General features: G+C 41.1%; 2 protein-coding genes across 2 annotated transcripts in view; both read left to right on the top strand.

Annotated features, from left to right (window-relative positions):
• Positions 1–3986, top strand: part of kcnq5a (potassium voltage-gated channel, KQT-like subfamily, member 5a) — a 99380-nt gene extending 95394 nt beyond the window's left edge. The window contains exon 15 of the mRNA XM_086179889.1: positions 51–3986. Coding sequence (XP_086036015.1) covers positions 51–1124 — 1074 coding nt within the window. The 3' untranslated portion in view covers positions 1125–3986. The remainder of the gene's footprint in view (positions 1–50) is intronic.
• Positions 3987–4410: 424 nt separating this feature from the next.
• Positions 4411–13111, top strand: ddx43 (DEAD (Asp-Glu-Ala-Asp) box polypeptide 43). Its single transcript, XM_086180134.1, has 16 exons — positions 4411–4809; positions 5119–5174; positions 6359–6476; positions 6598–6753; positions 7059–7140; positions 7978–8137; positions 9579–9697; positions 9908–10018; positions 10126–10267; positions 10492–10592; positions 10992–11079; positions 11426–11553; positions 11731–11840; positions 11911–12049; positions 12130–12217; positions 12456–13111. The coding sequence occupies exons 1-16, from the start codon at positions 4476–4478 to the stop codon at positions 12624–12626; spliced, it is 2103 nt and encodes a 700-aa protein (XP_086036260.1). The 5' UTR covers positions 4411–4475; the 3' UTR covers positions 12627–13111.
• The last annotated feature ends 1459 nt before the right edge of the window (positions 13112–14570 follow it).

The raw sequence follows: 14570 nt of genomic DNA, 5'->3' as shown, positions 1-14570 counted from the left end.
CTTTCCCTCTATTGACTGTTTTTGTTTTTACACCTGTCCCTTCTTCCTAGGTTACCTCCATCGAGTCAAAGTTGGACTCTTTGCTAGATGTTTACCGCCAGGTCCTACAGAAAGGTCCCTCCGCGCTCGCTTTGTCCTCTCTGCCCCTTTTCGAGCTGGACAACCACCAGCACCGCACCTCGGACTACCAGACTTCCATTCTGGGCAGGGACCTTCCCTCTCCCCAAGGAGGTGATCTGGTGGAAGGCAGTGGGGATAACACTGGCAGCGTATGCCACTCCCTTAGCGCTAACCCCAGAGGCCTGCGGCTCATCCTGGCTCCTGCCGATGATGACGGACCACCAGATTCCGCTCCTCCATCCTACCCCCCGTCCACAGCCTCGCTCTCCCCATCGCCCCTCCTGCCTCCTGACAGCCCCTACCCAACCCTGGTCACCCCTAATGGCACCACCAAAAGAGCACACTTCCCTGACCTGCCACCGCCTCCTCCTTCAACAGGAAGTTTTACCCTCCAGCTGCCCCCCATGATGCACCCCTCTCACTTCCAATGCCCCGCTGACCCCATCCCCGATGAGATAGCGGATGAGGTCGTTGCACACCGAGGGAGCCTGGGCCCCTCAGTTGTTGTTGGATCCAGTGTAGAGGCTGACCAGGCAGAGGACAGTGAGTCAGGCTTTGCCCATGAACGGGTGCAGCTGCGGGAGAAGCCCGGCCTGAAATCTGATGGGGTCTGGAGGAGGCATATGAGCTTGGAGGTGAACCCCCTGCTGCTACTCTCGTCTAACCCAGATGAGAAGCCTTCGGGCAGTCTCGGGAAATCCCTCTCCATGCACAATCTTAGTCAGCCTTTGAATCACCGTGGCCCTGGTCTCCCCTCCACACTCAACAATACCAGCAACAGTAGCGAACGTGGCGACACCCACGGTGACCTTAGCAACTGGGATGGAAGTGAACTCTTTATTAGCGAGTCCAAGTTACAGCCAGTGGAGGATCATTTCAACTTCCTGCCCCACGGACCTGACAGCACCCCCCCACACCTTTTACAGACTGTGGAGGAGGCCGCGACTCACTCCAGGGGAACCTCAGAGTTTCTCAGTCAGTCGCCACATATACAGCTGGCATAACCACACTAACACCAAGCAACACACACACACATACACACACACACACACACACACACACAGGCACACATACTCTTGGGGAAGCCACTTTAAAATATTTTTTACAGGATGCTATACACTTTTTTTGTTGTGAATGTAGACTTTATTGCAGAAATTATTTTTATTTTTGTCAATCAAGTGACATGCTTTTAAAAGAGAAAGGATGAGTCATACCTTGCAGTGGGCTGAATGTTTCTGTCCCGTCTTTGCTCAGAGATGATCTTGAGAATGTTCCTAAATATCTCCTAAGCACATACGTGCTACATTGTTTGCAGACTAAATCAGGAGCGTTCAGTTTGAGAATATTCTCAGAATGCTCCTTCCTGGAGTCTTATATTTTCACTTAGACCCGAACCTAAAACCAGAACCAAAGAACCTCGTTTTGGCTTCTCAGAAGTGGGCCATTGATTTATTTTATCTCCAAAATTTGACTGCTAAAATCAGTCAATTCTCTTCGATTCTTCTCCTATCATGAAACCAAAACACTCTGTTATACATGTACGACCACTCTCACACACAAGAAACACACACTGATGTTTACGACCCAAAACAAGTTGGTGTACTTGGACCCGAAGACTGAGTCATGGCCCATTATTTCATACAATTTCTTGCATTTAGAAACTATTTGGGGGAAGAAATGAAAAAAAAGCCGAGGGTCTCTCTTATTCAATGCCTGTATTTTGTAATGTAAATGTGTTTAATTCTGTTGTCATTACTCATTGCATGGACTGTTTGCAAAAACAAATTACTGAAAGAATAATAATGGATGTGATGGGAATAGATTTATTTAAAAAAAAAAAAGAGTTATCAGCATGTATTCAGACCAGAAACACCTCAGTCTCTTCATTTTCTACTTTTACAGAGATGACTAATGGGGTTACTTCGTTTGAAAGAGCTGCAATTTGTCATTAAATACGGATATTGAAATCCACTGAGGCAAAATTGCACGTCATCCTGTGTTGGACCACGTCCAAGTTGCTTTGCACAGTAGCCTGATGAGTTAATCCCTCATGAATTGCAGTGAGTAAATCGAGTGCGTTTTCTCAGCCAAGCATTTAATGCTGCATGTCTAAGCTGTTGCAATACTTTAAGTCAGGACACACTCGTGTCTGCATGCTCACGTTTGCTCTGAACATTCACACAGAAAAGGAACAAAGTCTGCCAACATGAAGAATATTATCTCCTAATCTTAACTAATTTGATAGCTGTAGCTGCCAATTTATAAGGATAACCAATTTAATATATTTAGTGACAAACATGCAACCTTTTTAATGTCATCTAACGTTTGGACAAACCCTCCACTGGGTGCTGGTTGCAACATGTGCTTAAATGATGATTAAAGGCCAGGAATGGATATTATTCCCTCCTTCCATTCTTGAGCAGGTGTACCGGTGTTACTGTTAGAAATGTGTGCCGTAAAAGCACTGTGACCCTCGCGGAAATATAATTTGTTGAACAAAAAAAAAAAAAAAAGAGTTGGTGCAAATTCCTCAACAGTGTTTTAGTGATCTCTATATTTGCAGCATGCTCTTATCCAGGGCTTCAAACTTTGACAGGAAGCCAAGCTGAATCTCTTCTGCATTCGAGATCAAAATGGAGTTTTGTGTGCAGCCCCTTTTAATCTTTCCGGCTGTTCCACTAAAGTATTACCTTCGCACTACAACCAGGATTTCAAAGTCATGATCGTAACTACAATATTTGTCCACTTTTGGAAGATTGTAATAACTTGAAACACATTAGGAAGCAGACAAGTTCATAATTTGGCGCCCATGTTAAGATTAAACAAATACGATGCAGGTTTATTTGAAAAGTGGTGCATAGGAAGTGTCTTAGATTAAACTGTCCTCGCACTCCACCTGCTAGACGCTCTGCTGCCAGTGCCACCCTGCTCCTGCATATGTCAGACACTCTTCGGTGAGAATTATGCACAAAACTGTCCGCAATGTTTTGTTTTGTTTTGTTTTTTCCGCAGGTTTACATTTTAAGGGGTACACGGTCACAGCAGTCTTAAATGTATTTTCATGTGTTACTGAGAACATTAATTCCTCATGATATTCCCCTGATTTTGGATGATTGAATAAGAGCATTGCTTAGCAAATTAATATTCTGTTGTAGAATATGAAAAGTTTTATTTTCTAGCAAATGGAAATGGTTAACAATTGTAATTGATTTTTTTTTTTTTTTTAATATTCTATAATCCATGCAGGAGTTCCTCTGGTATGATGCAATATATTATCAACATAAAAGCACAGTTGTTTTTGGAGAGTCTGAGAGGAGCCTGAAAATGTGACACGGTAGTTTGATGCTTAATGTTGGTATAGATTTGTTTTAGGTTGCCTGTTGTTTGAGATCTACCATAAAGACACCAGTCAAAACTGTCAGTCGGCCTACTGAACAGCAACACAGTGGACACGTAGCAGAGAGCTAATGGATTCAACCAATCCGGGAAACTGGATGAATTATTTCCTTCATAAAACATGCTCATGTTTGCAATCTGTAAATTGCTTAATGGTGCCTTTCTTGCATATTAGTTTTTTTTTCCTCAAGGGGGCTATAAAGGTCTGTTTTACCCACAGCCTGACTAGCGTACAGTATAGTTTCTGATTCACTTTAGCTTTAGCCACCGAGTTTTTCTTTCGAAGGCATTGATAACTATTAATACCTACTGCTTGAACAGTAATTTATTACACAACTGGCCTTAAAGCTTGATAATGTTAACATTGTTATTTCTTTTGAATTAATTTATTAAAAGTGCACATTATATTCTCTGGATGAGAAATGCAAAAATGATTTTATTATTCATTAATAAAGTACAGATTAAATGAACTGTTTAACTGAGTGCCTTTTGTTATGATATCTTACCACTGTTGGGCGAAACCTGCTACAGTTATAAGTTTAGGCAGTAGCAGAGTAATATAACACATTTCTGGTAAAACGTATGTACTATTACTACAGTTTCTGTGTCCAGTAACGCATTACCACCCACAAATTAAACCTCTTGTGATTTGTTATTGCTTTAAAAAATATTTTGTTCTTCAGTTGTTTTAATATGTTGTCGTACTTCTGCAGTTATTATGGTGAAAATAATACAGTAGTGTAATCAGTAACATAAATTACACTCTGGAAGTAACTTGTCTACCACTGTATCCACCATATTGTTATTTATTTATTTATTTATTTTACTGTTTTGCCAAAAATTAACCACAACGGAAGGAGGAGCCGGCAAAGAGGAAGTGAAGGGCATGTTGTTGATTGACAGCTCGGCGGTTACTGCGTAATTAGTCACCTAGCTGCAGGTGGCGAGCCAAATTTAAAATGGAAGACTGGGAGGATGAGTACAACGGAAACGGTGCTGCCCCACAGGAGTCCATCGCTACTCCGCCTCTCCCTGAATGGAAACTGCCTGACCGTAGAGACGAGAGTGTATCCTTCGGTGTTAGAAATGGAACCAGGTTTGGAGCTTCGAGGAGGGGCAGAGCTGACTACGGGGATCCATCCTACAACAGCGGGAGACGTGACTGGGAGGGCCGCAAATTCTCCCGGACTACGGATGGCAGAGGCTCGAGCCAGGAGAGCCGAAATTTCAGGGATGACAAATCGGAGCCTGTTATTATCCACGTGGAAAATGGAATGGTCGGAAGAATTATAGGTTAGTTTCTCACTCAGAGGTAAAATAATACACAAAAAAGACCATTATTGCCACACTAAGGTCTTTAAAAAAGTAGTTTTTTTTTTTACTCGCTGCTAGCTGTGACAGCTATCTTGCTAACGGCTAACGATGCTAAGTAAGCACGTAGCTGTTGAGATTTTCTGAAATTAACATGCATGGCGGCCTTACATGATACCAGATGAGTAGGAAATGGCTGTAAAGTTACACTGTAAGTTACATCCGGAATTAATGTAACAAATACAGGAGAAATTTACTAGTTTCTTCTAATTAGCATGAATTTGGTTGAAGGGCGAGGAGGAGCCAGAATTCGTGAACTCCAAGAGGACAGTGGCGCCAGAATTAAGGTAAATCGATGTGCCGAACAGAGTAGAGTTTTTGTGCCACTGCAAAATGTGAGCAAATGCTGTTGTGCTTTTGGTGATTATATTGAAATGAAACTTGTGTTGAGGACAAGGGAAGTTGTGCACAGAACTTGGAACTTTCCATAAATGTCTGCCGAGAAGCAAGTTAGGCCTCGTTGCTTCCAAAATGTAATGTATTAAAAGTTACTCTTATTAGTTACTTTGCAACATTACTGTCAGTGTAGCATAATTAGATACTGACTAATCTATTTTTACTTCCAAAAGAACCATAGAGGTATGAAGAGGCAGTAACAAATGGAAGTTAATCTTCTTTTTCCTGTGTATTAATACATTTACATTTGTAGTATCTGTGTATACATATTAAGGTACCATTTAGATGATCAATAAAGTATTTTTTCTGTGAAAATATACACACTGATAACAATTACCCAGGACTCCCTAGACCTGCTGCTTCTTCCAGCTATTGGTCAACAGTGTCAAGTGATCCAGTGTGGGGGTGGAAACATGAAAAGGAGTGGTCATAGAGCTGTTTTCAATGCAAAAAATGAATTAAAATTCACAATAAAAACATTCAGTATTATTGTGGATGTATTGTGCAAAGACTCATCAGTGAGGATCCAGCAGAATTCCTTAGTTCAGCTGCGTCTTAATCAAAGGTCTTTTTACATAAATGTGCCAGTTGAAGAAATTCAGTGGACACAGACTGTGAGAATCTGACTGCAGTCCATCTCACTGGGCATGCACGGATCCACTGACTGCCAAATTAAGTTAATTAGTAGAAAAATCTGAATGCTTCATGGAGGTTTTTGTCAGAAAAGCTCAGGGGATTTTGCCTGTCGAACTCATGAGACCCTCCCAGATTGACGGAGCTGACTGGCAACAACGTTGTCTTTGAAACCTTATCGGTCAGTGGGTGCTGCTTTTATATGTTGTGACCTCATATTTGGACCGCTTGGCTCGCTCCGGAGTGGTCATGTCTGCATTGTGGTTATATGTACTCAGCTGAAAGCCAACCACCTATGTAGTACCAAGAAACCTGGGTCGGCCCTGGAGCTAACTGGCTAACTCCCAATCATGCTTAGTAGCACAGCCCCCTGGAGTTGTTTTCTGAGTGTATTTAGGATGCAAGCGTCTTGCTGTAGTTATAACTGCTGTTAAACTTTTAGATAAATAAAGGAGACTGTGAAGGGGAGGTGGTCATCTTTGGGTCCTCTGGCGCCCAGCAGAAGGCCAAGGAGATGATTGAAGACCTGGTGGCAGAGGGCAACTCTCAATTCCGAAATGGTATGAAGTATGGCTACAGTTACTGTAAACAGGCTTCTCATTTTCAGAACCCAAACATGTATTTGTGATTTTTTTTTTTCTTTTCTTCCCCCATTTATTTATTTTCTAATCCATTTTTCAGGTTTCACAAGGGGTGGAGCCGCTGGAGAAAGAAGGGGTGGTTCTGTCTGGTCTTCTTCTGAACTAGAGGGCTCCAAATTTGCCCCGCCCCGCCCAACTATAGATTGGAACGATGTTCGTGAGAACAAGGACAAGTATGACGAGCTGAAGTGGAAGGGTGAGGATGTGATACCAGACTGTTTTATCAGCTTTGGCCCCACTTTAGCATAATTGATTAAAGATAGTCTAATTCAAAGGACTGACCTTTGACCTTAATAACAACTTGGAGGCATAAATTACACTGTATAATTGAAATAAAAGGGTCAAAGCATGACTTGTGTTTTTAATCTCTACTTCTGTTGTTTTTGCAGGTCTTTGCTCATTAGTTTATCCTTTTATTAATGATGTTACACCAAAACGTCATCTGCAAAGGCAAATGTGCCTCACCTATGATTTGAATCACTTTCTGTAATATTTCATCAGACCTTCTACCCATGAAGAAGAAATTCTACACTGAGGCCAAGAGCGTGTCTCTGCTCTCATCAGAAGAAGTCAGTGAATGGAGGTAAATTTGAGAATAATTAAAAACCTTCATATTTTAACATTGTAGACACCAGTGTTTAAAAGATTCATCAAGAGTACAGTTAAATAAACGATCAGCTAAATATTAAAACCACTCACAGGTTTGTATTGATTACTAGACATGAAGACTATAATGTTTACTTTGTATTTAATTGTTGATCTTTTTTTAGAGTCTGTAATATGTGGCGCTGTTGAATGTTTCTGACTTACACTGGGATCTGTTCCTAAAATTTTGATAATTTAATTCATATAGATTGGATGGACAACATATCTGGAACATGTCACAGTAGAACCCAGTACTTTCAGCAGCACTACGTACCACTCTAAGTCTTCAAAATCACCTTTGAAATAAACTCCTCCTTACTATATATAAAAACGGTATTTTATCATCCTAATGAGGGGAAGTACTTACAGCAGGATTGTTAATGTTTCAGCCTTGGCTATCGGTGAGAAAAAGCTCACTGTCAGTAAACATGTTTGAACTGATAGTCAATGGGTCATTAGATCTCTTTCTAATGGCGTCGTGAACAGAGAGAGGGAGGTTTTATAACATCCTGACAAATCCCTGCTCAGGTAATATCCTTTCCATTTAGATGGTTTTGATTGAATTTTTTTTTCTTTGAAGAATATTCATTGTCTGACTTATACACAAAACTGCTTATAATCTTTTGATTTCTGGAATTCTTGTTATTTTGTGGTGGTATTTTATGGTCTCATGCAGTAAAGCTAAAGATGTCACACCCAGTTGTGTGGTTGAGAATCAGCTCCTCTCCCCTTTAAGCTGCTATCACAATGTTCATTTTGTTACATTTCTCCACAGGAAGGAAAATAACAACATTTTTGTTGATGACCTAAAGGAGGATGGGGAGAAGCGGCCCTTTCCTAATCCATGTCGCACTTTCCTGGAGGCCTTTGAGCTTTATCCAGAGATCATGGAGAATATAGACCGTGTTGGCTTCGACAGACCAACCCCCATTCAGGTATGAGCCTGGCACCTGGGGAGTAGATTATGGTTATATATCTATATTTTTTCATCCGTCTAATCATATTTTAAAGTTGCCTGAGTGATATATTGGAAACAAAAGATCCCACATTTGTTTCAAACAAGAAAAGCAAATAAGTTGTTTAAGTCCAGTCGTAGACCAAGTGGTTACCATTTGCTCAGTTAAGCTGATTGTGGTTTCACATTTAGGTGTGGCTACATGTGTGCAAATGTCAAATGTGAACACAACTGAGTGAGTCCTCTGTAGAGTGACACTTAAATTTTCCAAATTTTTAGTTCTCACTGAACAGCCCTCTCCTTCACCAGGTAATTTCAGAGTAAAACAGTTCCACGTGTTTGTGAGTTGACCTTTCTTATGCGTTGTGTGTGCTTTACCGTTGTCACGTGACTTCCAGTGAGGCATTTGTTTATGTAACCTGCTCTATTTGACTGAGTCATCTCCATCCGGTACAACTCTCGTATCACCTTGTACTGACTCGGAGTTGGAGTGCAGATCAGCAAAAGGAAGTGAGTTCTTATGCCCACTAAAGGGGAGGGTGACACCAGAGATGTCAATCTATCCCTGAACCGGGATAGAGCAACAGCTAGTCATCTCTCTGGTGTCTCTTTCATTTCACAATAAAAGGTGTGTACAATTCAATGTAATTACTGGCTTCTAGTTTTATTTTGCACAACGTGGTGTTCATGTGCTGCCGGTAAATAAAGAGTTCTTCCCAGAATTGTTGTTTTGAAGCATGCTGCTATTTTTAACTTCAGTTGAGGAATGTCAAATACAAATTATTTGAATGTGAAATGATGACATGTACTGTTGTTTGAAATAATCAGACAGATTTATTTGAAATGCATAGAAGTGGAACATGGATGGAATTAGTAGATATTTGATTTTGTTCTCAAATAACAGAGGCTATCAAAGCTGCGGCTACAAGTATGTTCTAAAGTCTGATGGTGAAGGTCTCCATGCTAAAACTTTCCTGACTGGATAAACGCAAGGTTGATTCATTAATCTTTGATCTTGTGTTCAGAACATTCATAAAGTGCATATCCCCAAATGTTGTATTTCTTTTTGTCAATGCAGATTTTCTTCTCCCCAATACAAAAAATATAAAACAGCTAATAATGATTTGAGATGCATGTATGTATATGTGAATAAGACAATACAGGGCAAGATGCTGTATATTGCGCTTTACATGTGATATGTCACAACACCAATAGGACAGGCGATAACATCTGAGCTAATGGATATTATTCCAGTCTTATTCATGTAGCAATCAAAGCTACTAAAGAAATATCAATATGCTACAGTTTTCCATGACAATATGATTTCTGTCCATAATCTAACTTTTGATTCAGCACATTTGCCAAGTTGTGCCATTGTGCATTTATGTCGGTATAAAAATACAATTAGTTGCTCTCCGCAGTCTCAGGCTTGGCCAGTGTTGCTGATGGGCGAGGACCTCATAGCCATCGCTCAGACAGGAACAGGGAAGACCTTGGCCTACCTGCTGCCGGGGTTCATCCACATGGACGGACAGCCCATGTGAGCACAGGAACAGTTTCTTAAATTCTTATTTCTGAGTTTCACCTGTGTGATTACACAGAATTACTTTTATTGCTTTTGAACTCTCCATAGTGCTTGAAAACTTTGATGAAATGGTTTTAATGCTGCGTCTTTAATTTCTCTCAGGCATGAGAAGTTTTGACTGTTGTCCCAATATGCTCGTCAAGTTGTTTTGCTCTTTCTCTCAAGGCCAAGAGCTGAGCGGGGAGGTCCTGGCATGTTGGTCCTGACTCCCACCAGAGAGCTCGCCCTACAAATTGAAACTGAGTGCAATAAGTATCGCTACAAGGGCTACAAAAGGTCATTGAGCTCGTATTATCAGCAGTGAAAAAAGGCTGAATTGAAAGCAGTAGTCATCTGTGGTGTGGAGTCGAAGTGATGACTGTTTCCTCTATCCATTCTCTCAGTGTCTGTATCTACGGCGGAGGGGATAGGACAGGCCAGATCAATCTGGTGAAGGGCGGGGTGGACATTGTGATCGCCACACCAGGCCGACTAAACGACCTTCAGATGAATGAGCTCATCAGTCTTCGCTCCATCACTTACTTGGTTCGCCACTTCGTGCATGTTGTTTTTCTGTGAAAATGACTGAGAATTTGGAGAACCTGAGTTGCGTTTATCATCTGCAATGCTCCTCTTCCATCTTGTATGCTTAATACTATTCAAACTTCCTCACAGTAGTCGTGTCGTCATTTATTGGTCACTTTTTAACTCTGTGTGTATGACCCTTCTGATAATAAATCCATGTTAATTCTGCATGCCTGACCAAATAGGTTCTGGATGAGGCAGACAGAATGCTGGATATGGGATTTGAGCCCCAGATTATGAAGATTCTCCTGGATATCCGTCCAGACCGTCAGACTGTCATGACCAGGTATGGATAGAGTTAGAAGAAGCCCTCCTGTCAATATGTTTGTCATCACATGATGATGACAGCACATTTATTCCTCAGAGAAAAACCAGAACACCCAGGATGTTTAGCAATGTATAGGTGTGCAATGTCATTCGATGAAAATCCAGTATTTTGTAAAAATAGAAAGGTTTAATGTTCTGCATCACAACAGTAAGATTGATCTACTTTTGCACAAAGCAAATGAAGGAGAGAAATGAAGGAACATTTTCAAGTGCAGCCTGATTTGATTGTTTATGCTCAACTGTTGTGACAGACAGATGAGGAGATGCCTTTGAAATGTTTTGGAAATATTTAAGCCTTTCTTTTTTTTTTCTTTTTTCCATCTTCCACGTTTCGATCTACTCATCTGTCGGCCTTCAGTGCCACCTGGCCCAGCGGTGTGAGACGACTGGCCAAATCCTACCTGAAGAATCCCATGATGGTCTATGTTGGCACTCTGGACTTGGCGGTAAGTGGAAATAAACGGTTAAATGCACTGTTAGGTTCTGTCCCGCATGTATCCTGAAGGAAGATTATTTACCTGTGAGACAGTCAATTAAGGCAAATTAAGAAATTCCTTCATTCTGCTGCAGTAAACATTTGAAGACTTATTGATTAATCATTGCAGACTTTCTGTTTTATGCCTCAGTGCTGTGTGGTTTTTTTGGGTTATGAACTTTGGTCGATTAAAGGTTGCTGCGACTTCATGTGAATTGCAGGGTAGTAACTCTAGTTGTGTCTTGTAGAATGTTAATTTCTGATGCTGAGAAGGCCCTGTTGAATCATTGAGTGGCTCGTGTCTCTCTGGTGTGCAGGCAGTTAACACAGTGCATCAGACAGTCTTGATTGTCCAGGAAGAGGAGAAAAAGTCCTACGTGTATAACTTCATCAGAAACATGCTGCCCCAGGATAAAGTCCTCATCTTTGTTGGCAAGAAGCTTATGTGAGTGGGCAGTGAAACATTGCTTGTAAGCAAGGGAGGAAATTGTGGATTTATCTACAACCAACTGTTTCACTGCTGTGAAAATCACAGTGTCTGGACATTGAAAATGACAGTGTGTACTACCTCTACTTACTAATTTCACTGTGAACGTTTGTTTCTATTTGCATTCGTCCTCAGGGCTGATGACCTGTCCAGTGACTTGTGTCTTCAGGGTCTGTCTGTGCAAAGCCTTCATGGTGACCGGGAGCAGTGTGACCGGGAGGAAGCTCTCAAGGACTTTAAAGAGAGTAAGTTTAGTGGGTTTTAATGGCTGCGATTTCCCTGCTTGAGCATGTAAGAACTGTATGATTCCTGCAGGTCGAGTTCGCATCCTGGTTGCTACAGATTTGGCATCTCGAGGGTTGGACGTTCATGACATCACACACGTTTTCAACTTTGACTTCCCAAGAAACATAGAGGAGTATGTCCATCGTGTGGGCCGCACCGGCCGAGCAGGGTAACGGTGTTTGTAAATCATATGTTTGTTATTATCTGGGATCATATGGTGACAGTCACGACCACTATGTGGCTGTTCAGACGAACAGGTGCCGCTGTTACCCTGGTAACAAGAGAAAATTGGAGGATGGCCCCAGAGCTGATTCCCATCCTGGAGCGAGCAGGGCAGGTCAGCGCTCCTCACTGTGATCTTGTTTTGTATTCAGTGTCTTTGTCTACATTATTTTTGGGAATATCCGCCTTACACAATAAGAACCTTAGAAATCAGTTCATCAAAAATGATTGACATGGTGCTGGCTGCTACACACACACTGCTACCATGTATGTGAAAATTCTACCCTTTCCATCTTATTGTTGTAGAACATCTACTTGTCACACCATAATAAGACACGTCTAACTTGTTGCAGGAGGTTCCTGAGGAGCTGGTTTTGATGGCAGAAAGATACGAGAAGCACAAGAGGGAGAAGGAGATGTTTGGTCCAAGGGGAGGACCGGGAGGAGGGAGGGGAGGAGGAAGGGGGAGGCGAGATGGTGGAGGGAGGGGAGGATGGGCTCACAGCCAAGATTGGGGATTCTAAACTTTGATAATCACTGCACAGGTCTGATCCAGGACTCCTGATGTACAGAAACAAAAACCACCACAGCGCGCGCACACACACGCACACACACACACATTAACCCAAGTCGGTAGGACAGTCTATAGGATTTATAGGTTCTTGTTTGTTACCCTCATTTAATAACTAGAACTAATGTTGATGCTTTGTTGCCTTGATTTTCTAATTTGATAAACTCTGTTTTTTCATTTTGTTTTGAGTTTGTATGTTTGTTTCTGTGTTTTTAAGTATAGAATCTCTTTTTGATTGACAGGATTTTTGGTTTATGGGCTTGATTCTAATCCAACATAGTTAAGACGCTGTTAGACTAACTTCTTTGTCCTCTGCTTTGAAGATGTTAGACTGTTCTGTATCTGCCATTATGTTTAATATTGTTTCTTTTATGTAATGTCTTAATTTGGGCAGGAAAAAACTAATAAATTCTCATTTTGAGACGTGTACATGTTTTACTCAGTTGGTACTTTTTAAATGTGTCATTATGTAGTCATCATTAAATGTTTTTGTTTTTTTCATTGAATTTACACTCAAGTTACAGTTAGGAATGGAAGGTAAAAGAGCATTTATCCTTGAATCATTTAAGATTTGATTCCACTTAAGATAAAAATACTTAAACGGGCTTTTGTGTTTGGGTTTTCCTTTAGGAAGTGATGCCTTGCAGGAGTCCACAGATCGTCACAGGAACTTGCTTACATGTAAGGTTTCTTGAAAATAAAAACAAGCTTTAAATCAAAGACACACAACTGTGCGCTTCCTTATCATGAACCATTTTGAAATTATTTTTTTCTGCAAAATTAAGTTTATTTAATTGTGGTGGCCATGGCTGTAGTTGGAATTGAGTGTGTCAGCATCACTGACAGCAAGGATTGCAAAATTAAGTGAGGACTGAGTTGCAGTGGAAACAACTACTAGGTGTTGACCTTGGTTTTCAGTCATTTCACACATTTATATTTCTTTATTTGGCTCCTTTTTAAAAAGCTGTAAAGTGCTTTACAAAGAAGCAATATTCACACAAACCATCAGGATATATTGAGCAAACGCAATCATACACAAAATCTGATAAAATGTTAAAATCAGCAAAACCTGAACCTGGAAATGTTGCAAGAGACTGTTTTTACAGGTGACATTAATTCTCCTTTGACAAGGCCCCAAAAATACATACAATTCAAATGAAAAACACCACGTGGATTTAGATTGTTGAAGCACATTTTAAAAACCAGCACTTGGGGTTCAGGCAAGCCTGGGGGGCGCTAATGGCGAAAGCCTGGTTTTGTTAAGTCTGAGCCAGAGCTGAGGAGCAGAATGCTGCCTGAAGATGTGAAGCGACTGAATTTACTTTACATTGACGTTCACACTTTTATGCATCTTTTTTTTTGGGGGGGGGGGGGGGGTATTGATGGCACCAGTTCAAATTCCAAATTTTTAAGGACACTGAAATAATTCTGTCACATTTACATTACAGATTGAGCTGCTGCTTCCTGCTTTGTCTGCTTCTGCTGTGTGTGAACGATGTTCAGCTCCGCATCAGGTAAGATGCCGCTTAGCGGTACATATCCAGGGTCCCACTGGGAACTGCGTTTCGAAATGTACATTAAGTCAGGTCATTTTTTTAAGAGGAGCCCCCCCCCAGCTCCTTCAGCTGCTGTATTATATTGTTTTGGGCTCATTCAAATATATTTAGGTCCTTCCAAACAGTCAGTTTCCGCCAACAGATTAAAGTCGACTTGGGGATGAGATTCGCATTATTTCGCCTTTTTCATTCTTTTACCTTTTTTGTTGTTGTTTTTGGTAATTCTTTAGTAACCAGATTTCTTCATACAGGACACCACATATTGAATTTGAAGTGGTCACTTGAAAATTGGAAAGCCATTTTCTTGCTCCTCCCTGATACGAGTAGCCAGATTCTGCAGC

This window comes from Aulostomus chinensis, chromosome 16 (genome assembly GCF_037954235.1).
Source record: "Aulostomus chinensis isolate RoL2024-O1b breed Wild chromosome 16, RoL_Achi_v1.0, whole genome shotgun sequence".
Classification (NCBI taxonomy): domain Eukaryota; kingdom Metazoa; phylum Chordata; class Actinopteri; order Syngnathiformes; family Aulostomidae; genus Aulostomus; species Aulostomus chinensis.
This window is presented reverse-complemented; position numbering and strand designations above follow the sequence as displayed.

What these genes read in the sequence shown, in the direction of transcription:
- ddx43 (XM_086180134.1), top strand. Translation starts at nt 4,476, where the DNA reads ATGGAAGACTGGGAGGATGAGTACAACGGAAACGGTGCTGCCCCACAG. An exon ending in GAAGAAGTCAGTGAATGGAG is followed by an intron (nt 7,141 to 7,977) that starts GTAAATTTGAGA and finishes ATTTCTCCACAG; the next exon opens with GAAGGAAAATAACAACATTT. An exon ending in CACATGGACGGACAGCCCAT is followed by an intron (nt 9,698 to 9,907) that starts GTGAGCACAGGA and finishes CTTTCTCTCAAG; the next exon opens with GCCAAGAGCTGAGCGGGGAG.